The sequence below is a fragment of the Monodelphis domestica genome, chromosome 2 (genome assembly GCF_027887165.1).
Source record: "Monodelphis domestica isolate mMonDom1 chromosome 2, mMonDom1.pri, whole genome shotgun sequence".
Classification (NCBI taxonomy): Eukaryota; Metazoa; Chordata; class Mammalia; order Didelphimorphia; family Didelphidae; genus Monodelphis; species Monodelphis domestica.
Window position 1 is genome coordinate 370,805,076 of NC_077228.1, and position 24,916 is coordinate 370,829,991.

General features: G+C 39.0%; 1 protein-coding gene across 5 annotated transcripts in view; it reads right to left on the minus strand.

The window, feature by feature from the left end:
* The window catches only part of RTN4IP1 (reticulon 4 interacting protein 1), a 60,334-nt gene that overhangs the window by 606 nt on the left and 34,812 nt on the right, over positions 1–24,916 (minus strand). For 3 of the 5 annotated variants that reach the window (XM_016431223.2, XM_001378447.4, XM_056818634.1), the window contains exons 7-8: positions 22,578–22,761; positions 15,364–15,456 (exon numbers count right to left, since the gene is read on the minus strand). In XM_016431223.2, the coding sequence (XP_016286709.2) occupies positions 15,364–15,456; positions 22,578–22,761 (277 nt within the window). Of the gene's footprint in view, positions 1–9,048; positions 9,133–15,363; positions 15,457–20,860; positions 22,762–24,916 lie in introns of those variants that run through there. The other 2 variants (XM_056818633.1, XM_056818632.1) reach the window with 2 other exon arrangements.

The following is a 24,916-nucleotide window of genomic DNA, read 5'->3' on the forward strand; positions in this document are numbered from 1 at the left end:
GTACATTTGGGCACTTGGTTCCTAAAAGGTTTGCCATCAGTGCCCCAGAGTGAGCAAGAAATGGGATTTCTTCACCTTCCCAGAGCACCCTTTGACTTTCCTTCCTGGATTCTCTTCAAGTCTTAAGGTCTTTGCTCTCTGACTCAGCCACCTAGTGCTCTGGCTCCACCAGATTCATCTTATATCACTTTCCTTAATGGGTAGCTTCCCCACTAGCCAACAACAAAACCAATGCTGTGAAAAGAGGGCTTTGGGAAAGGGTGGGCCAATCCCTTCTCCTATGGGTCTTCTCACCATCCCAAAGCTCTGAGATCACAGACTGTTTCCCATCTCATTTCTCTATCCACAGTGTTTACTAAATGTCTTTTCATTTTGTCTTTTCATTAATCTCGTCATTCAGTGGTGGAGGGAAGGGAAGGGAGAGGTCATACTTTGACTCAATCTTTATAAAGGAAGACTATTTACAATAAATGCCCTGCCTCTGTAGATGTTCAAGAAGATACAGGACAAAGTCTAGATCACACTATTTACTGCCTCAGAGAGGGAGAGACTGAATCACAAACTGTCAGAAAACAATGGTCAAACATTATTTCTATGTGTAATTCAAAAAATAAAATTTAATAAAAAATCAAGCAAAAAAAAATTCTACTCCTGAAAAAAAAATATACTGGATGGCAGCATAAAATGGACACTTGTAAATGGGATTCCTGTTTTACATAAAAGTTGAACTAGACTCCCCTCAGGGGCCCTTCTGGCTCTAGACAGAGGACTTAGATTAGAATCTAGCTTCTGCCACTCACTACCCCTAGGGTGTTGGGAATATTCCTTAGTTTTTCTGGGCCTCAGTTCCTTATCTATAAAATGAGGTTAGTCTAGATAATCTTCTAAAGCCCCTTAAAGCCCTAAACCTATGACTATCATCAACACACCCCAGTAGTACTCAAGGTCCTTGATTGACTGGCCTGACTTTAGCAACCTGACTTTTCCTTCCTATTCCCATATCAGCTCAGCTATCTAATCTGTTGCTATTGCTCAGTCACTGTTATTCTTGTCCAGCTTTTCCTGACCCATTTGGGGTTTTCTTGGCAGATACTGGAGCCCTTTGCCATTTCCTTCTCCAACTCATTTTACAGATGAGGAAACTGAGGTCAACAGGGTTAAATGACTTGCCTAAGGTCACATAGCTGTGTTTGAGGTTGGGATGGCTTGACCCCACTGTGCCACCTAGGTGCCCCAGTACTCTTACTGCCAATTGTCAAGCTTCAAGACTCAAAACCATAGCATCATCTTTGACTCTTCTCACATCCCATCTATTCCTCTTCTTCCCATGATGCTAGTTTAGGCCCTTATCTTAAACCTAGACTACTTTAAAACCCTGGTTCTCTCCTCTTCACAGCCTCCTAACTAGGCTCTTCCCCGTTTGAGTACACATCCCACATCTGAAGTCAGGATCTCTTTAATTGGACTTGTGGCTAGAGACTGGGGAAAATATAAAGTCATTTCCCCTCATCTCCTGAATATCAGTAAAGCTCCAAGAAATGTGGAAAAGATGTCAGAAGTGGGGGGGAGGAGGAGGGCACATCAGAGTCATACAATCAGTGAAAGAATCTTCCAAAGGTATTCTCTTCCTTAAAAGCCTTCAATACTTTTCCTTACCTTGGCATTCAAGGTTCCTCAACAACTTAGCCCTTCCTACCTTTCCAAACTTCTCTCCATTCATTTCCCTATACAACTACTGTGCACCAGCCAAAGAGGGGTACTTCCTGTGTCATCTCTTTACACAACACTGTGCCTCCTCCTGGCATGGCTCTCCTGCACCTGCTACCAATTTCTCCCTACTGAAATTCTTCTCACCCATCAAGGGGCACCTCCAACACCCACTTTTCCATGAAGCCTTCCCCCATGGGCCGGGCTGAGATACATTCATGAGGCGTCTCCCTCCCTCTGTTGCTCCCATATCATTTTGCACCCCTTACGGTGCCCTTAAATTTTGCTTTGTGACACTTCATGGCATATTTATCTCATCTCTCCTATAGCCTCTATGCTCTTTGAGGGTAGGCACTACGCATGGCATAGCATCTCCTAGGATGCCAACCTTCAGTTATCATTACTGTTTAAGATAAATGGATAAGTTGTCCACCCATCAAAGTATAAAGTCCCCGGGGCAGGGCCTGTGGCTCTTATAACTGCTGCATCTTTCACTGCATCTAGCAAAGTACGCAGCCTGGAGAATGAAAATGTCCCCCTGGGGTTTCTTCGATTCTGAGTGGGACGAGCTGAGCCTCCCAAGGTGGGAAGCCAGGAGAGGGTCTCCATGAGGGAGAGTGGAGGGTGGGGGGTGGCAGCCGGAATCCTGTCAGGGAGTCATCGCACCCTGCTCAGAATGCCCAAGTGCCTGCTCGTTATTCTTAATGCGCCATTTATTCTGTCAATAGGCTCCCTCTGAAATAAGACACTTGTTAACTTCCTCATCCCCGCCTCTCCAGAAGCGAAGCTGAACCCTTATACAAGTTTAAATAAAAATCGATAATTACCTGTGTGGTATTTCAACTGAATGGCTCTGGAGGCTCCACCAGCACAGATTGTCAGAAGGCAAAAATCTAGCCCTATGTTTTATAAGCAGTTTTCTTTTATGAGAGCTATGCTGATTACAAGCAAGGTAATAGACCATTTGCTCTAACAAGACGTATGCTTTAAGGAATTAGAAGGCTGGACAGAAAATGGAAGTTAACCAGCTGTAAAAGGGTTTATATACTCCATCCAGCCATGCCACACGAGCACAGATCATGGCTCTTCGAGGCTATTCAATCCAGCCCCTTTGTTTCACAAGGAGGAGATGAAGGAAGGCCCAGAAAGGATGAGCAAAGGCCAAGGTCCGGAAGACAAGGGGCAGAGCAGGAGACTCAGCTTAGGGCTCTACTGTCAGTGCCCTTTCGACGACATCCCTCTTCTTTGGGGATTGCCATGTTTACTCGCAGATGCCTCCAATCCCATCACCAATTAACCCTTCCAAGGATGGACACCATGCCCACTGTGTCAGGCGCAGTGCGGAGCAGCAGATAACTGCCCCTTGGAACAATCTGTCTTTCTTAGGGGTCTTTTCCTGCTCACTGTTGATGCTACACCTAGACTCACTCAGCAGGGGTTAGCTTCAGCCCATTCCCCTCATGTTCCACCCAGACCTGCACTGTACCCTCTGGACTGCCTATTCCACAATGAGCAAATCTGCTTTCATTTTAAACTTCTTCCTTCATTCCTTCCACCTTTGGAGGCTCCCTGAGTCTTGGGCTCCCCTTCTTTTTCCTGCTGCGCATGCTCTCAGGCCACTTTGTCTGATCATGGCCTTTCTTTTCTCCTGGAGGATCAGCTAGGCAGGCCTCTCTGGAGCCCCAGACCCTCTTTCCCCTCCTGCCGACCATATCCCACTCATGCCACCCACCTGTCTGCCTCCTGCCCTGCTCCCACCCAGCTGAATGAGCTAAAGGACCTCCGGAAAGCACACAGTCTGGCTCCCCCACAGGTTGAGGCCCAACCTCAAATGGCCCATCACTCCTTCCTGACAGTCTCTCTCCTATTCACCCCAGAAACTCTTCTAGGCCTTCTCTCCTCTCCTCAAGCGTCCCTTATACCTCTTTTACCCACCCTCTCAGAGGAGGGTCCCTCCTCATTAGAACAATGGCAGCCATTTGCCAAGAGCTCCCTCTTCTCCCCTTCTCATCTCCCGTTCCCACTTGCTTCATCACGCTGCTGTAAGATGCTCCTTGATAAGTGCTCTCTTCCTTGGCACTCTTGGCTCCTCTCCTCTATTGTCTAGCAGATGGCCCCTTCTGCCATCCCCACTCTAATCTTCCACCTCCCTATTTCCTGGCTTCTTCTTGGGCAGCTGGCAAACAAGCCTAAGTTTCCTGTATATAGAAAAAACCCTCCCAAGAGGCCACTGTGCCCCCCAGATCTTTCTTCCTCTTCTCAGTTCAGTTCTTTTTGGTACAGCAGAATTTGTCTTAAGCGACCAACATGATCCAAGACTGCCTGGGAAGTCGAAGGTCACATCAAATGAACTCCATCCTTCACCAAGAATTTCTTATACAACATACCCAGGCTCTGCACCAGCTTCCCTGGGCTTGTCAGAGCCACCAGCATCACCACTCTTGCATGTGGGGCCACTACCAAAACCCAACTGAGCCACAGAAACAACGAGAAACACTGTTCCTACTGACAGGATCAGCTGCGAGTGAGCAATCAGGAGAAAGACCACCTGGCACAAAACCTTCGAGTGACTCACACTCAAGCCTCTCTGAGAAAGAATGAAGGAGCCAACTGGGTGAAATGAGTAAAATGCTGCCTGGGGAAATGACCCAGACTTAGCTACAATCAAAAATGTTTATTTGAGGTATTTTTCTGACTATATTTCTTCAACTGCCAATGGCACATGCCTGAATACCCATGTTGAATTCACATAGAATGAGGTCCCGCTGGAGCTGTTTACACCTGCCCTCTCACTTTCATCTAAACTCTCCCCTTCCAACCTCACCATTTAATGGAAACTGGCTTCTCCAAACACACCAACAGTCTCTTAGCTGTGGGGGAAGGGCTTTTTCTCAAGCCACACCCTTCTGGACTCCTGTGAGGCATCTGACATCAGTGACTACTTTTTCATCTTCGCTCCCCTCTCTCCGAGGGCTCATAACACACTCTTTCGTGGTTCTCCTTCTTCCTAGCTCACTGTACTTTTTCAGGCGCTACTGGATCTTCATCCATGTCACATCCACTGTCTTTGGCCCTCTTATTTTTTCTTTCTAGGCCCTCTCCATTGCTGGTCCCATTGGCTCCCGTGGATTCAATGATCCTCTGTAAGCAGCTAATTCCCAGATCTATAAAACCATCCTCTCCTTGTAGACACCATCTCTTCTCTGAAGACTGTGAGATCCTGCCATCTCTTGGCTCTCCTCCTACCTGTCTGACTCCTTCTCAGTCTCCTTTATGGGTTCACTATCAAACCCGTGCCCCCTTGGGCATAGGAGAAGGTTCTACCAGGGAAGCTCATCTTTTCCTTCTGTTTACTCTCCCTTGGGTTCTGCATCATCATCCGTAGATGCAGTCATCATTTCTATGCAGGCAACACCCACGTCTACATATCTAGTCTCTCTCCTAAGCTCCAGGCCATCACCACTAGCACGGATCAGACATTTCAAACTGGAGAGCCTGTAGGTACTTCAAATACAACATGTACAAAACAAAACTCACTTCTTTCCACTAAAACTCATTTCTCTCTTTAACTTCTCAGAAGCACCAGGGCAGCAGCCACCTTCCCCTTACCCAGGTATACAACCTGAGTGTCATCCCTGACTCCTCACTCTTGCTAACCCCACAATCTCTCTCACACGTTCCCTGGATTCAGCACATATCATCTCTTGCCAGGACCATAGTAACAGCTAATGGTGCTCTAGATCCGGAGTGTCTGGAATCCACAATCTGCAAGGTTGCCAAAAATGTAAACCTCATCATGCCATTTCTTTGCTCAATACACTCTAATGGCTCTCCACCACCTCTAGAATCAAATATGAAATATTTGGCATTTAAAGCTCCTCATAACTTACCACCTTTACAACTTTTTTACACATCAATACAGACTCTCTGGTCTAACCACACTTGTTTACTTAGTGTTGCTCACACATGAAACTCCAGAATGCTCTCCTCCTCCTTTGCTTCTCTCTTGGAATCTCTGGTTTTCTCCAAGGGAATTCAAATGTCACTTTCTAGTCAGTCTGCATTTTACCTATACATTTCTGCACATTATCTCCACTATTAGAATGTAAGTTCCTTAAGGCAAGGAGGTTTTGCTTTTTTTTTTTTGCATCTCTAACACTTATAAAGCACATGGTAAGGTACTTGTTGATTGATTGCCTCAGGAATTAAGTAGCTATGTCACCTAGGACAATTTACCTTTTTCCTCACTCTTAAAAAAGGGACAATAATATGTATACTACCTATTTCAGAGGATTACACTTTATAAGCCCAAAGCACATAATAGAAGCAGTGGTAGGAATAATAATAATATAGTGCTTTAAGATTTACAAGCATGTAACAAATATTATCTCATATTATCTTGATAACGATGTTGGGTGGGAGGTGTTATTATCGGTTCCATTCTCAGATGAGGAAACAGAGGCAGAAAGAGGTAAGTGATCTCCCCAGAATTCGATAGCTACTAAGTTTCTAAGCCCAGATTTGAATTCAGATTCTATTTACTGTGTCACCAAGCTGCCAATGGGAGCCACTGTGATACTAAAATGTCCATGTTAATTCATTATGCCAAGTTATCAGAATATCGTCCCATTCAGAGAAAGCACCTTTCTCCAAAGAACTGTTCTGGAAAATCAAGTAAAGTTGTACAACACAAGCTCTATATCTGTTCTGAAATTTTAATGGAAAAACCCATTTATCTAGCACTCTAAGGTCTGAAAAGAGGAGGAATAAGCCAACCAAGTATAATCATGGAGCATTCTAGTACTGATTGGATTGTGAAGAGTCATTATGGGCTAACCTTTGTTTTCTATAAGTATCACTCTAGGCGAAGATAACTGGGACCCCAGGGAACTAGACTACTACAACTGAACCTCTGAAACTCATGACAGACTGCTCCCCAAACAAGGGGCCAAATGCTTAATAGTTGACATTTGCAGTCTTCTCTCCTGCCCCATGTACCCTCAGGCATGGCAGTGGAGTAGCTGTAGGGTAATGCATTTGGCATCAAGAGCCCTAGGCAAGAGATAGTAAGGCATAGTTGAGAGAGAGCTGGCTTTAGAAAGTCAGAAATATCTGTGTCAAGTCCTGCCTATGGCTGGCTGCATAAATCAGGTCAAGTCATTTATTTAGCCTCGCAGTCCCAGGCAACTCTAAGAATATAGATTGAGTTGTCTTCTCTGTTGTAGTGGAGCGAATTCTCCAAAATGATGAAATCACAGTTCCCTCCTTGGGCATGTGAAGTCATCTCTCTGAGCTTCTTTCCCCACCTATGAAATAGGAATAACAACAGCTGCCTTTCTACCCTAATACAGAGTATTGGGGAGGTTACAATTAAATAAATGGATTTGAAAAAAGTATAAACTGTAAAATTCTAGGCATAATTAATCAACAAACCTACTACTACACATGTAGCATTAAATTAGCTGCCAAGGATACAAAGACCAAAATGAAAGAAGCAGAGGCTCTTGAAGAAAACCACATTCCTACTACAGAAGACATCATGTCCATATATGTGGTTGTTCAGTCGTGTCTGACTCTGTGACTCCACGGACCACAAAACGACAATATTGTCCAAGGGGTTTTCTTGGCAAAGATACTGGAATGGTTTGCCATTTCCTTTTCCAATGGATTAAGACAAACAGGGTTAAGTGACTTATTTGTCCAGGGCCACAGAGCTAGTAAGTGACTGAGGCCAGATTTTAGCTCAGATCTTCTTGATTCTAGACCCAGTACTCTATCTACTAAGTCACTAGCTGCCCCTGGTACACATACAAATATGTACAAAATAAATATAAGGCAATTTTTTGGTGGGAATAGCACTAGTAGCTGGGAGATCAGGAAAGATGTCATGGAGAAGGTGGCATGTGGGCTGATCTTTGAGGAAACAGGAAAAACAAAAAGGAGTGTCATTTTTGCTATTTTATTATTAGTTGAACCTACAGAAGATTCCAAACAGATAGCAGGTCAAAACAATAGGGCACAATATAGGCACATATAAACATATACCACTTGTGAGATACTAAATACGTCCTAGAAGCACCAGGGAGCTCTCTGAAGATCCCTAGGACCACCTGGCTGCCCCCTGGAACACCACTGACAAATGCTATGAACCACCCATGATCCTCTGCTATCCCATCTAAAAACTCTGACCTGCTCCAAAACCTTTGGCTTCAGCATGACATGAATACTGAACTGATGATACCAACAACTTAGGGTATTAAACACTTTCATCTGGATGGCTGATCAGGTCTATTGTGTGACTACTCCCTAAAAAGGGCTGACCATGAGTCATTTGGCTTTTCCCATAAGGGGCAAACAAAGAAAAAATTCTTCCTGTTAACTGGTGAGTATATGCTACTGTTGGTTGAATATGTGATAACAAATGGAGATTAGCTAGATAATGAGTCAGAATCTATTTACAGCCACATGCAGCAGGCTGGGAGTCCAGAATACTTGTTTGTTAGGGTCAGAGGGATTAAAATGAAAATCCAGGCCTAGGGAGAGGAGGTGACACACACTGAAGTATCATTTATCTGATGACACTGCTATAGCATCTCTAATGCAGGTTACTCAGAGAGGGGGGAAGGGAAAAGGAAACACAGATTAAGAGCTGGAAGAGATCTTGGTCATCTAGTCTGTTACATTTCATAGAGGAGGAAACTGAGTTCCAGAATAAAAGGAAATGACTTTCTTAAGGTCACATAGTTACAAAACATCTCGCTTATACCTAGATTCAATCAGTTGTTGAGTTGTTTCAGTTGTGTCTGATTCTTCAGGACTCCATTTAGTGTTTTCTTGGCATAGTTCCTGGGGTGGTTTGCCATTTTCTTTTATAGTTCATATTATAGATGAGGAAACAGAGGCAAACAGGATTAAGTGATTTGCCTAGGGTTACATGGCTAGTAATGTTTGAGGTCAAATCTGAACTCAGGAAGATGAATGTTTTAGACTCCAGGCTCAGTACTCTATCCACTGTACTATACTAAGGGTTAAATCATATTCACTGATATAGTTCATCTCTCAATAGACCTCGAGAAGCCTGTTATACAAGAGCTTTTATTCGGTACCTCCCATCCCTAACACAAACATACATTCAAAACTATTCCAAGAGGATTCTACATATTTTCTCTTTTTAAAATTATGTAATTTCTCTTCAATTTTATGTACTTTCCTTTCCTAAATAAAATATGTATACAGACAGTCCCTAAGATATGGACACACAACTTAAAATATTCCCTTCCTTCTATGCCAACAGAAAAGGAATTCTTTTTTTTTATTCTTCCATTTGATTCTGTTACTCACAGTTGCTGCTCATCAATGCTACTGTGGTGTGGAACTCCCTAGTTTTGTTTTGTTTTTGGTGGAGAGGAGGGGAAATCCCCAGTCCTAGGAGTGGAAAAAGAAAGGGAGTCCTCTCGTCACCATTTTTTTTTTACTTTCCACAATCTATCCAGTCTGGGCACATAGTTTGTTTCCAACATTTTTGTAATGCAAATAGTGCTGCTCTCTTTTTGTGGTGGCAAAAAACTGGAAACAAAGTAGGTGCCCAACTATCAGGAAATGGCTAAACAAACTATGGTATGTGAATGAAAAAAGTATTACTCTATTTTAAAAAAATGACCAACATGAAAAAAAGAGAAGTATGGAAGGCTTATGTGAAATAATGCAAAGTGAAGTAGAACCAGGAATCAATACAGTGACAAAGATATAAACACAAAGAACAAAAATATTCTGAAACCAAACAACACATAATTATAATATTCACATTTGGCTCCAGAGAAGAGTTGAAAAAAAATCCAACTTCCTGTCTTCATCTAAGAGAAGGGAAACTGTTATGGAATATTTTATATACCATTAGACATGGCCAATGGGCAGGTTAGTTTTCACTAAACTACTCTTATTCCTTCTTTTTAAATTTATTTGTTAAAAGGGATGATTTACTAAGTCAGGAGGAAGGATATATTTGGAAGTTAATATGCCATGTGTGAGACACTAATTAAGTCCTAGCAGCACCAAGGATCTCTCTAAGGATCCCTAGGACCAACTGGCTGCCTCTTGGAATACCACTGATGAATACTATGAACCACCCATATACCTCAACTATCCCATCTAAAAACTTTGACCTATTTTATTAATATTTATTAATATATTTATTAATACCCTAGTATTAAACATCAACAAAAATAAATTATAAATAAATTAAATGACTTTTAAAAAATCAAAGACTACTATTAAAATATTTTTGCATATATGTTCTTTCTTGCTATTACTGATGTTCTTGGGATATAAACCTAGTATTGGGTTCAGGGGCTTAAAAGGTGTGAACAATTTATTAACTTTTCTTTAAAAAGGGTGGTCTGCCCTGCCAATTGGTTAGAGCAATTCATAACTCTAGGAGTAGCAAGTTAATATACCTGTCATCTCACAGATTTACCAATACACTATATTTCCATCTTTTACCATTTTTGCCAATTTCATAAGTGTAAAGCAAGCTTCATATTTGTTTTAATTTGTATTTCTGACTGCTAGTGATTTTTTACCTTCTTTTGAAAACTTATTTCACACACTCTGACAATTTATATGTCAAAGAACATGAACCATATTTTTCTACTTTTTTTGGTCACTTTCTTCTTCCTTCATATGCAAATCACTAAGTATTGAATTTATTCAATCAGTTGTATTGGTAGTTCTTGTGAGACTGTCTAGAAAGTTCTCTTCTTCATTCAGGTGGCACCTTTCCCCGTGCTTCTTTGTAGAGATCAGGAACTATGGGAGTGGCCATATGACATCAAACTTTCAATATGTTGGTTAGTTTGGCTAAACTATTTTCTTACCCTCTATTTTTCATTCAGGTGCCCTGACCAAACTATTACAGTATGGTAATGTGTTTGCTTACACTTTTCATGAATATGCAAAAAGCAAAATAACAGTGTACTATGACAAAAGGTTTCTTGTGACCTTTGGGACTCGGAGAAAATTATCTCTCACTTTGTGACTTGACTCCTAAAGTTCCACGTGAGCTGTTCTTTCATTTAACTGCCACTTCTTTAATAGCTTCTGGTTTTCTGTTGAGTGAGAATGTCACTATCACTCTAGTTCATTCTCTTTAATAGTCTATCAACTCCCTGTAAACTGTGGTTCTCACACATCTGCCCTTCTCTTCCCATTTCTCTGCCACTAATACCATGCAAACACAAAAGGGACACTTTGTATTGGCTCATGTTCCAAGGGTTGCTACAACCAAAGCATTTACCAACAAGTGCCAATTTTTTGGAGATTATCCTTTCTGCGGTTATGGCAGCTGGTCCTCAAACAGCAGACCTGCTCTGTCCCTGAGAAAATATTCTCATTCTTTCCAACCTGGCAGACACTACCAATCAAAACTTGTTTTCTCCTAGAGTACCCTGTGACAACCTAGGATCAGCTATGGATCACAATGAGCCATTTGTATAGGACTTGTGTGGAACAGTTGGGAATCAGAACTTTAAAAATCTTTACCCAATTTTACAATTTTTACCTGGACCGTATAAAGTATATCTTCTTTTTTTACTCTTTTCCAAATGAAGTGACTAGGAAAACAATGACCTCTTATCATGGACTAAATGTCTTTACCAGATGAGAAGGAATGGTACAACCAGATATGGAAGTACACCTCATTGTGGCATCTGGTTTCTCATGTCAACTTTCAGAGCTGTGCACAGACACAAATGAGATGCTATTAAGGCAGTGGGTAACTCAAGAGCCAAAACAACTTTGTAAAAATATGCTCTTTTTTAATGAAGAACAGAGAATCAAAGATAAAGCAATAATGTCTACATCCGGTAGCTCTCCTCTAAAACATGGTCCATTAGAATGGTCTTTACTTTCACCAAGTCTCTTTTAAGTCATTCTATCAATCTCCTGTCAAGATTGATAGGTAAATACAGAGAAGTCAATTTTCTTCTTTGTTGTAGGAACAATGATTTCCAGGTAGAGAAAAGTCAACTATGTTTTGAGTACAAAGGAGTAGACATGTAAGCATGTTACGGTCTGATGACTTGGCAAGAATGGAGACAAACCTGAAATGAGTTGGGGAACATAGTGTTCTGGCTATGTAAAGTCACAGAATTCTAGAACTGGAAGGGATCTTAAATACCATCTTAATCCAACTCCCTCATTCATTCTAATGATGCAGGTAGTGGGGGGGGAGGGGGAGGCAGAGGGGCATGAATGGATCTCTCCATAGTAACTGCACTCTGATCACACTGAGAACATAGTTTCTCTGGGAGACTAAGGAGAGTCCAATAGAAGCAGAATAAATGTTGAATTCTAGGAAAGTCATGAGACTGAATCCATACACACAAACATCTCCATCCTGCACATACAGATTTGGCAGGTATTCTAGAAAAGGCACTCAGATTTGGAAAGCAAGTCAAACTATTTGGGAAATAGGAATAAACCATCTTCCACTCTATAGCCCAGTATAGCTTGAATGAAATAAGGCTAAATGCACAACTTTTAGCAGTGGTTTCTAAAACTACCTCTTTCCAAAACTTAACTGGAAATAAGAAATGTGGTGCCAATCAGTGCATAGAGGGCCTATCCCACAGAAATCTTCTAGTGTGGCCTTGGATTTTTCCTGCTGGATCTCTTTCTCTCAACCCATAATTCACAATAAGAGGTAAATTATCTGGTCGAAGGAAAAAAAATTTGGAAAAAAAGTTTTTAAAGTTCATCCTCCAGATACAGCTTGTCACTAGAAGATCTTAAGAAATCCAGTCAGTCTTTGTTGTTTTTATAGAAGTGCCATATCTTGACATTTATTTATATATCTGACCTACTGAAACATAGGTCAGACTGAGATTTGTGGTTGATGTCTCAAGGACCTGTAAGAGTGTTAAAGAACAAGTAACAATGATATTTGAAACTCAGTGCAACCATAAAAATGGCTTTTGGTCTACTGCTAGGTGATCTATCCCAGGTCAACAACAAAAAGAAAGGTCCCATTTACACCAAAATACTTATAGCAGCAGGGTTTTTTTTTTGGTTTGTTTTTTTGTTTGTTTTTTGTAGTAGCAAAGAATAGGAAATAAAGTCGTTGCTCATTAATAGGAGAATGGTTAAATAATTTTTAGTCCTTAAACATAATGTAATATTACTGTGCTTCAAAAGGAAAGATAAAGATATATATCTTTATATAAATATAAAGAATGCAGATAAGCTTAAGAAACTTTGAACTGATGCAAAGTAATCAAAATGAAGAAAAAATCAAACACAACAACAATGTAAATGGGAAAAAATATACAAAGCAACTAAAATGGAATACTGTGGAAATAAAATGTCCAATCTTGGCAACAAAGAAATATGAGAAAACACCCTTCTCCCCTGCTTCTTTGTAAAGATCAAGAACTATGGGAATGGCCCATATACCATCATTGTATATAACATCAAAATTTCAATATGTTGTTTAGTTTGTCTAAACTATTTTTCTACCCCTTACTTATTATTCTTTGTTAGAAATGACGGTTCTCTAAGATGGAGAAAGGGAATGGATACTTGGGGAAATGTGCATGATATACAGTAATATAACATTAAAATTCATCTAGAACAGCTTTTTATTGCCCTAACTGGTGATGCTCAAGCTAAGCCATAATGAATGAAGGAAAGGTCTGTGAAGATGTCTGTTCGTATTTTGGTGTGTACCCTACAAAGGAAGAAGCTTTAGCTATTTTGAATATTTCCAAGATAAGTGTGAGAAAACACTTTGTAGTTGGCAGCTACTACAAGAATTTTGGCACAAATGTCTTGATCCAAGCTATCAATAGGTTCTAAATTTCCAGGTTAGTAAGAAGAAAATGCTAATTCTCTACTGTTGAAATGGAATCTCAAAAGTTTTCAATATTACTGATACCACTGCTACTACCTAACATTTAATTCAATTTATTTAATGTGTGAAGAAAGTGTTCTGGATGATGGGAGAGATGAAATTAGATAAAATATGAACAGTGCATTGAATTTAATAGTAGGGGGACAGTACTCATAATCAGATAATTATACAAAATACTTCACAATTGTAATGGAAACGTATAAAACAAAGCACAGGGTGACAGAGGGAGAAAGGTTATTAAAAACTGGGGAGATCAGGAAAAAACTTCATAGAGAAGATGATATTAAGGCTGGGCAAAGGATGGGTAGGAATATAGCAGGCCTAGAAGAAGAGATAGCATTCTAGGCATGCAGAACAATATGAAACAAGGCACAGAGGCAGGAAAGCATAGGTTACATTGGGACAAAGAATAGTCTAGTTTTGCTTTGTTAGAGCTTAGAGAATTTAGTAAAGGACAATATGATATAAATTTGGGAAGCTATAATGTTCTGGATTGTAAAGGCCCTGGATTGCCAAGGAAAGGCATCTAAATATAACTGAATAAGCAACAGAGACAATGGAGATTTTCTGAAGAGAGGAATGACATGAACAGATCTATCCATAAGGCAGTTAAGTCCTATAGTGGTATGAAGGATGGACTGGAGAAAAGAGTAAATGTTGGCAGAAAGTGTATTGGAGGGTGAGTACAATAGTCTAGAAGCATGGTAATGAGCATTTGTAGGGGAGTAGCAGTAATACTATAGAGAAGAGAGGAAATATAAGAGAGATCTCAGGATTAATCAAAAAGCCAAATCAGTTGCCTTTATCTTAAAGAAGAGAACGTTAGTCTCAAGGGGTCATTTGACTAAATTTGAGGGTAATTCATAAGATAAAAAAGAGATAAGTTAAGGTTCTATAGCTTCACCAGCTATTCCAAGGGCCTGTACTGCCAGTGCCACCATCTTCTCCAAGGAGTATAGTCAAGTGATCAAGAGACAGCAAGAGGACAGGTGGAAACATTGCTTTTAATCCGAAGACAGTAAGAAGGACTTTTCAAAATAAAAATCTACTGTTATAGTATAGCTGTCGGACTGATCTTTCTCCCAATTCCACGGTGGCTAGCCTAGGTAACTTTGTATTGTCACCACAGGGAAGAATCAGGCAGACCCCACAGTGAGATTCTCAGCCTTTCCTTCCTCCTGCTATACACCTTGCCTGCAGAGCTTCCTGCAGAGTGTCAGGAGTCATTTAAAGCTATATGCCATTTTAATACACCCAAATCCCCTCACATATCCACTCCCTTAATCTCTTGGTTCTCATCTTCCCTTTAGACAAACTCAGACAATTTTACAATTATATTCTACTTGGTGAAATGGAAAAAATGATAGAATCAGGACATTGGGATATCTAAGTTCTTGTCTGGGCTTTTTCACCAATGAATCTGATCATTTCACTTCTCCAGCCCTGTTTCCTCATTTGTAAAAGAGAGTTGAATTAGATAATCTTTAAGGTTCATTTCATTTCAGATTCTGATTCTACTCTGGCTCCAGAAAGACTACCAAATTTAAGCACTTTCTTTGTTTCTTTTTGGAGAGAGTGGTAGTAGTGGAAGGAAAGCAGAGAAGTTAATTACACAAACTATAGCTCCTGATGGTATCCATTTGGTCCTAGGAAGTTTTCATATTTCCAACACAAATAATTAGGTACAGCAACAAGAAGCACATGAGCAACCCAGATAGGAGAGGGCAGTGGGGAGGAGGTCTCTCACATACCTTTCCTGCTTCTACCAGTTCTGCAATATCATCCAAATAGACACCACTGGCCATGAAAAAAGCCCATCGATAATGGATTCCTTGACAAAGATGCTAAGAAAAACAAAACAAAAGGTCAAATCCAGGAAAAGATTACAGAAGGACTGAAAATGCATCTTGAGGAGAAAATTGGAAAATATTTGCTAAGTATTAATAAGCCTTGAGTTTACAAAACCAACAGCCCATTCACACTGATATTTAATCATAATGATCCTTTACTACATCTTCAGTTCAAGATAAAGAGTGGATACATGAAATTTATTCTCATAATGACATACATTATCAGTGGTTATCAATAATCTCTTAATTGCCAAATTCCATTGACTTTTCTCAGTTTTAGCTTCTTGATTTTTGTAGCTTTGTCCCTGTTGAACACTATTTTGTCCTATATATTTTCTCCTTATTTTTATGACAGTGCACTCCTTTGGTTCTCCTTTTACCTGTTCTAGACCTGGTATCAAGAAGATCCAAATTCAAATCAGAAAGATCTGAGCCTCAAACACTTAATAACTGTGTGGTTCTGGGAAAGTCATTTAACCTTTGTCTCCTCAGTTTCCTCAACTGTAAAATGAGGGTGATAATAACAATACCTACCTCCCAGGGTTGTTGTGGGGTTCAAATGAGACAATAACTGTAAAGCACTTAGTTAGTAAAGTGTCTGATATATACTAGGAGATACAGAAATCCTTCCTTCTTGTTCTATTGCTCCTTCTCAGTTTCCTTGGCTAGATTATCATATACCTAATCACTCAAATGTGGGTTTAGCCCAAGGATCTATTTTGAACCTTCTTCTTTCTCTCTCTATGAACTCTTGCTTCGTGAATTTATTAGTTCTCGTGAGTTTAAATATCTCCTTAGAAAGGAGTCCCAGAGCTAATATCTAGCCCTCGTCTTTTTTAGAGTTTTAGTCTTACATCACTACCTAATGTTTAACTGGATACTGTGAACTGGGAAATGTTATTTCCCAAAGGATCTAGTGGAGGCACCTCAAAACCAACACATCCAAAACAGAACTCATTATCTTTCCTCTAAAGCCATCCTTCGTTCCAACTTCCCTATTTCTACTGAGAGTATACTATCATTCTTCTAGTTATTCAGGTTTGTAATCTCTTTGTCATCCTGGATGCTTCACTTTCACTAATTTCATTTTACCATCATCAACACCACTGATACCAGACAGCACCTACTATGTGCTAAGCACTTTACAAATATCACATTTTATCCTCACAACAACCCTGGGAGGTAGATGTTATTATCCTACTTTTTCCAATGAAGAAAATAACACAAAGGTTAAGTAACTTACCTGAGGTCATTCAGGTAGTAATATTCTGAGGCTACATTTAAATTCAGGTCATTCTGACTCCAGGCTCAGAATTCTACCAATCTGAACAGTTGTTAAGTCTTGTCAATCATATTTTCAAATCCCTCCTATCTATCATCTCCTCTTCACTCACTTGGCCACCATCTTACGTCTGACTCTTTACAGTCCTCACCTGGATTAGGGAAAGAGCCTCCTAATTGATATTTCTGCATCTAATACATCCTCTCTTCTCCATCTGTCAGAATTTTAGCAAAGTAATATTACTAAATAGTAGGTCTAATCTTGTTGCTCTCCTGTTAATATACTCTTGTGGCTGTCTATCACCTCTGGGACCAAATATAAGCTCTTCTATTTGGCATTTAACATCCTTTGCAACCTGGTTTTGGTATACCTTTCCAGATGTATTATATTCTTCACACACTCTATGGTTCAGAAAAACTAGCAGTCAGCCAACATGCATCTATCTAGTGTTAGTATTCCTCACGCATGACATTCTATCCCTTGTCTCTGTGTTGCCATTGCCATTCCCCCTCCCAAACCCCACCTCGCTTGTATCTCTTAGAATCTCTCATTTAATTCAGTTCAGTTCAAATGCCACTTCATTTTCTGTCCTCATATCCCCAGTAGCTGACAGTAGGCACTTGGTCAATGCTTCTGACTGATCAATTATATATATATTTGTTTATATATATATATATATATATATATATATATATATATATATATATATATATATATATATATATATATATAATGTTTTCATGTATTTAAGAGATTGCAAGTGAGTTATAGCCATGGCTCAATAGGGCATTAGCCTTAAATCTATATTTTAATTTTTTTACCAATTACATGTAATAAATTTCCACACAAGTTTTCCTAAGTTATATGATTGAACTTATCTCCCTCCCTCCCTTTTCTTCCCCCTCCCAGTGCTAGCAGGTGATTTGATCTGTATTATACATGTATTAACATGCAAGATATATTTCCATATAGTTAATTTTTGAAAGGGAATAATCTTATAAAACCCAAAGCCTAAAACATAAACCCAAATAAACAACTGAAAAATCACATGCTTTCATCTGCATTGAATCTACATTTAAGATATTTCTGAGATAAGAATAGTATATATTATATGTCACATGTGATGTGTATGATATATATTTTATATCTTATTCTTATGGAAAGCAGAGGCTTATCATCATTCTTGGGATGTAGGAATTTTCATCACAAAAACCTCAACCCTACAATTAATATCCTCAGGAATGTGTTTCCTGAGCAGGAACAATGGCTTCTGCTACCCATGTTAATCAATAACAGGTTACAAAATTTCTATGGATACCTAAATAGTTATAAAGGCCTTCTTCAAATCAATATTAACATTTATTGTCTACTATGTGCAAAGCACAGTTGTGTACCATCAGACCATCAACTTTTCAGAACTAAGATCAGAATTAGGAGAGGGAGAGAGGATGCACTCATTCTGCGTGCTTATAAAATTATAGACAATAACCAAGGTTTACTTGGGATGTCACTATAAGGAGGTAGGGGCTGAAGTTAATGACCCAAATATTGTTACAAAATGGTAATAAATAGGCAAATGGGGTGGTATTGTTGATTAAGAAAATATATTCACATAAGGAATTGAAGGGCAGGGAAGCATATTGAATAGGCCATGGCTGAGGATGTGAGCTGGAATTAAAAGGAATGGTATTGTTTGAACTGATGGAACAATAACAATAACAAAGATGAAGGCAATATAGCAGAAATTCTCATCTATAAATCAGCTATAAAAAGGAGTTATTAAAGAAGTAATTCAGGAAACAAATTACAAACCCAGTCCAGAAATGTCAAATAATGAGATTTCAACATGTCAGCATATATGCTGGAGCTCTCTTTGCCAAAAGTACAGCAGCTAATAAATTCTTCATTGTTAACAATTACAATTTAACTTTATCAAAAGGGGAGAAACTGTTCAAGAAATGGCTGGTTTTGGACCTTATTTCATGGACTGGTGAAATGGAAAATGATGGGACTCATGGGAGAAACTAACTAGTTGCTCTTAGAATTCATGATAAAGAAATAGGTAAAGATACTATTAATATAAATAGTATTTATAATACACATCTGGGTTTAGAGGCAATACATTTTAAAGAATTCAGAAGAAAAAGGATTTTATGGCTTAAAATTTTACATGGGACAACCCAAGGTGATCAGAAAGCTCTCAAGAATAAAATTCTAATGATGTACTTACAAACTATTTCTGAGCAGCTTTTAAATAGACAGATGTAGTTACTCTAGGAATACAATCCAAACTAGTTTTTACAATGACATAGAAAGAAGATGGAAGCAAGGTGTATTAATTAAAGAGGAAAGTAAATTAATAGCACAGTCTTGTACTGTCACTAAAAGCTAAAAATGATTTTTAAAAAAGGACTTTTCCCCCCTTAAACCATGCTAGGGATAAGAGGAAAATCACTATTTGAAGAGAATGGGAAAATAACAGATGGAGAGATGGAAGAATTCCTCAAGTTTTATTTAGCTTCCATTTTCTCTATCAAGTAGAATAATTTTTCATACTTGAAGGAGAAAATTAAAACAATTAAGAGGGAGCTAAATGCAAGGTAACAGAAAATGGTTAAGAAAGTACTTAGGTATCTTCAATTAGTTCTAATTATCATCAAAGCTGAATAAACAATAACCCAGAGAACCACCATCTCTGGTGTGTGCAATTGCTGAGCTCTTTGTGATACTTTCTGAAACATGACGGCAAACAAAAGAGGTGACACAGGACTGGAACAAATGATGCCCTAGTTTTCAAGAAATGGGCAAAAGTGGGATCTCCAAATGACAGACCCCTGAGTCTGACTTGGATTCCTGGAAAAAATTCTAAAACTTCTTATTTAAGGAATGGACTCATAGGCATTTAGAAAAGGAAGCAGTGACTGGTTACTAAGAGCCAGAATGGCTTCATCAAGGACATGTCAGGCAAATTTCATTTCCTTTCTGAAAAGACCATTAGATAAGAAGAATACCACAAAGATGGAAAATCTAGATTTCAAAGCATTTGCCAAAATCTTTCATGCGATTGATAAGACAAGATAATGAAATGTGGGCTTGATGAGAGTAAGGTTAAGCACATTCAGAACTGGCTGAATGGATGAACTGTCATTAACAAGTGGCTGTCAACTTGGAAGCAAGCCTCTATAGTGAAGGGACCTAAAGATCTGCTCTTGTCCCTGTTTTTTATCATTTTTAACATTTTTATCAAGGACCTGAGCAAAGACACAGATAGCAAAATTACTAAATCTGCAGATGGCATAAAACTAGAAAGATCAACCCATATAGTGAATGACTAGAGTCAAGATGTGAAAAGATCTCAGCTGGCTAGCATGACTGATTAGATCATATCAGATGAAATTTAATAGGGACAAATGTGAATCCTATAATTAAGTTAAAAAATTCATTTCAATAGTACTAGATTGAGGAGGTAAAGTTAAGAAACAATTCAAGATCTGGGGACTTCAGTGGACTGCAAGCTCAATGAGCCAATAATATGACATCACATTAGCTGCCATCTTGACTCTATGCTCAGAATGAAACAGATGACAATTCTGCTGAAATCTGCCCTTGTCAGACTGCATCTGGAATACACTGGAATATACACTTCCATGCCATGCCTCCACCAACTTCAGACTAGAACTATTTAGAATTGAAGATACTTTCTGATTAGACAACATTTCATCTGCCCAGTCTCAAGTCATAATGTCACTCTCTAGACATCTTCCTATGTCCTGCTACACATAAGTACTCTTCTTCTCACTTTCCAAGTGTAGTTCTGAGAACAGTAATCAAGTCAATATTGACCATCCTGGCAAGGACATCTCAATGAGATGCCTTATTACTCCAATCATCACACTCTGAACTTCCCTCTCAGCTGAGAGAAGAGGTATTATGTCATTCTGTCATAGGTTTTGGTAATTCTTTAATGCACATTACTTACTGATTACCACTGCCCTATATGTATTATGTCCCTATTAGAATGTAAGCTCTTTGAGGGCAAAGACTATTCTCAATTGCTGGTATATATGTCTGGGGCTTAGCCCAACAGCTGACACAGAGAAAGTATGTACTACATGCTTTTTCTTTTTCACATTTGTTCTTTATTAATTCATTCAAAATGTTCAGTTCTGAGTATACTTTGCAAAGGACAAAGACAAATGGATTACATGTAGACAAATACAACCAGAAGGAGAGAAAAGTAATGGAATGAGAAACAGTTAAAGGGACTGGGAATACTTAGCCTAAAAAAAGATGACTTTGGTGAGGTGATGTGGCAATAAGTATTTTCAAGCTGAAGAGCTGTTACATACAAATGGGATTAGACTTATTCTGTTTCTTCCTGGAGGGTAGAAATAGAAGTGGATAAAAGCTGCAGAAAAAAGATTTAGCTTCAAGGAAAAAAAAATTTCTCCCAAAAAAAGAGCTACTCTAAAGTGGGTTCCCTAACACCAAAGGTGCTTGAATAGAGGCTAACTTGACCACTTGCTACGGCTGTTATAAAGGGAATTTCTGTCCAGACACAAGTCCCAAGATCCCTTCCAAATATAAGATTCTCTGAACAAATATAGCTCTAAGATTGCCCTTAGAAAGTGAGGTTTGATTTCTTCTAAACTCTTTTAGAAATCAGCTGAGAGAAGAGGTATTATGTCATTCTTTCATAGGTTTTGGTAATTCTTTAATGCATACTACCTTGGCAAAGTGAATTTTGATCTAAAAAAAGGCAGATCTTCTTTAATACATTTTTCAAATACCTTCAAAAGATTCTTTTCCCATTTCTTCTCTCATAGTTTTCTTGCAGGGGGAGAGTGAGAGAGAGACAGAGACAGAGAGAGAGGGAGGCAGCATAAGCAAACTAAAGGAGTTAAGGGAATCCTGAGGCATTGCAATGAAGTTTTAACTGCATGCATTTTCAAGATGACATAAGAAACTACTTAAAAGTGTTTCCCTTGTGAGGGAGATTACTGCTATTGGCTTTCATATGAGGGAGAGGAAAAAACAAGTCAAAGAAAGCAGTATTTGTTTGGCTGTCTCTCAGCATGAGGTTCTGAAGGTAGGCATGGCAAGAGGCCAGGCTGGGCTCTCAAAAGTGATACTGTACAGAAAATGTATATTTTGATTTAAGCGCCTTTAAGGCCTCTGGGCTTTGTAAAGGTAGGGAAAGAGATCCTTCTTCCACATACACACAAATATTCTTTAGGCAGGGCTAGGTGGTATGTACTGTTCCTGGGAAAATAGAGAAAATAAAGAATCTCTTGCATTTTTCAGTCTCTAACACCCATCTGTGCTTCATGTGAGTGGTAGGGAAGTCTCTTCTTTCATATCTTGTCTCTATTTCTTCTAAGTCAGTGGTGCTTATCACTAGTTGGTTTTGTTGGCTTAAGTGCTATGGTGAAAAAACTAGAGTCATGAGTTCAAGTCTCTTGGGAATCAGTAAGCTTCCAGAGAGATGAGGCCAGAGACAGCATCTTGTTTCTACAAGCTATCTCAGAATAGGTTGTGCTGTTGGCAGGGGGCCTGGTCAAGAGAATGTGGATGCTTTGGCACCTCCGCCCAGTCCAGAGAAAACAAGGCAAAGCACAAGCCCTACAGAGAGTGGCCCAGTCCTGTCATCCTCACGTACAAGGTTCTGCACAGGAAAGAGGGCAGAAGATTTTAAGGTAAAAACAAAGGAGAAAAAAGAACTTGTAACTAGAAGGAGGAGATAAAAGAAGATACAAAGAAGTTGGCTGAGTTTGGGGAAGTTGCAAACAGAGCACCAGATGCTTGAAGCGTCTACAAAGCATTTTCCCTCTACCTTTAGTGACTTTGATCCCATTGTGAATCCAGTTTGTACCATGCCATCGGCTACTCCTAGCTGGTCTATATTCAGTAGAAAAGGAGTGACCAGTGTCACATATGTTGCACCCGACCATTTCTTGAGATATTTTGGAGCCCAATCTTCAGTGCCTCCACCAACATTATCTAGGACAAAGTCAAACCTAAAGGAGAAAACCAAAAATGTCTGGTAAATTTTTATTCTGAACGGTGGGGTTAAGGTACAATGGAGCATACAGCACTATCTCTAGAACCAAGGAAGAGAAAAAAAATAATGGGTTTTGTCATATATATATATAATATATATTTAAGTGATAACTAACAGATAAGTCTGTAGCTCACTTTAAGTGAGAAAGATTTATGTGTGTGTTGGGACTTCTTGCTTTTTTCTCCACATAAACTGCATTCAAGAACAGGTCAAATATGGCCTACTGGATCTCTTCATTTTTTAAAGTTTTCATTTCATAACTTAGTTATTTCACTTCTGATACATTTAAGAACTGCTTAAATTTTGGAGAAAATAACCAGTGGTACTGTCATTCACCTATATGAAACTCAAGTTATTTTCTAATATTCCTAATTCCTAATTTTTGACCACTGTTTTCCCTCCTAGAATGTTTATAAAATTTGATTTCATGAGTTTTCTTACACTGAGTATTTTTGGTTAGCTTCATGTAAAACATCATTGGTGAGTCGAAGAACTCCATGATAAACAAGACACTTCATATCCACAAAAGTGTTTTAGTCTCACTAAATGTTATATGATCATAAAACTAAAAAATAAATAAATAAATAAAAGAATGAATCCCTGGAGCAAGGATTTTTGCCATGCTTTGCAGACTGTCTCTGTGTTTTTTTCAATATTAACACTGGAAAAGGACACAGATACCAGATTTATATTTTGATACTAGACTTAGTTTCATAAGATCATAGATTTATGAACTGATTTAGATCCAGATTTTTAGGACTGGAAGAAGCCTCAGAGATTACTCAAAGTCTCCTGACTTTTACAGATGAGGAAATCAAGGCCCAAAACCCATGGATCTTGTCCAAGGTCACTTAGGTAGTCAATATCAAAGGCAGAACTTGAACCCAAGCCCTCTGCTCTAAAGATGGTGCTCTTTCCACTAGACAATGCTATCTTAGTTTCATCCAATCAAGAATAAGGTTTCTAAATTAAGTCAATAGGTACATATGGTCCACTAACCAGATCTTCATCACTTCATCATTGGAAAAGAACACTGGGTCTGGACTAGAAAGATCTGAGTTTGAATCCCAGTTCTGCTATCCTCTACTTGTGAGAAGGGAAAAGGCCCTTCCTCTCTCTATGCCTCAGTTTCTTCATCTGTAAAGTTGAACTAAATGATCTCTCCTTAGAGATCGTTCTGGTTTCATATATCTGATCTTAAGATTGGTCAGGTAGCATGATTCCATTCAAGGCACCTGGAGTGTAATCCAATATAAATGCCTTAATTGCTTCTCTGAACAAAAGGGAAAATCATAGGTTTATTCTATAGAGCTGTAAGGGTTATAAGAACACAGGTTTAGAGTTGCAAGGGACTTCCAAAGCCATCGTCATCCTCTTCATTTTACAGATGAGGAAATTGAGGCTCAAGGAAGTTAAGTAACTTGAACAAGCCTACACAGATAGTAAAGGCCCTGTTCTCTGACTTCAAACTCAATATTCTTCTCCAGAGGAATTCAAAAGATATCTTAACAGTAGACTGCCATGCTTACTCGTTAAGAAGAGAACAACTTAAGACAAGATCTCCTTTTTCATAAATCATTTTTCCATCCCAGCTTTATCAAATGATGAAGTCAGATAGTGGAATTCTCGAAACCTCTTACTGATTTCTGCATAACAACTTGAATCATTGAATGAGAACAGTATAAAAGGTGGCAAAGGCTAATGGATATAAAGCTTTGTGAATTGCAGTTTAGTTAGACTAATGTTCCTAACATTGAGGAAGGAGCTGTTCCCTTGCTAATTTCTTAAAAGGAAATATTATCTGGAAGTTATTTAATTCTCTTGAAAAATAATTTGTGCCTATAGGCTCATATCAAATACAAAACAGATGGGCTGACAGCCTAGGGGGAGTCACAGTGGTTTTTAGTCTAAAGCTGCTTTCTCAAGGGTCCCAAACAAGAGTGACCACAAGAACAATCAATTCAATCTCATCACTATTTAGGAGCTATATGGACAAACCAAGGGTTATGATTTGCTCTGACAAACAAACCTTGGGGACAAGCTCAGCATCCGTGGGGCCTGCCAGAAAACTGGGCTATGGGAGTAACAGAGACCTCCTTAGCCTGGGCTTC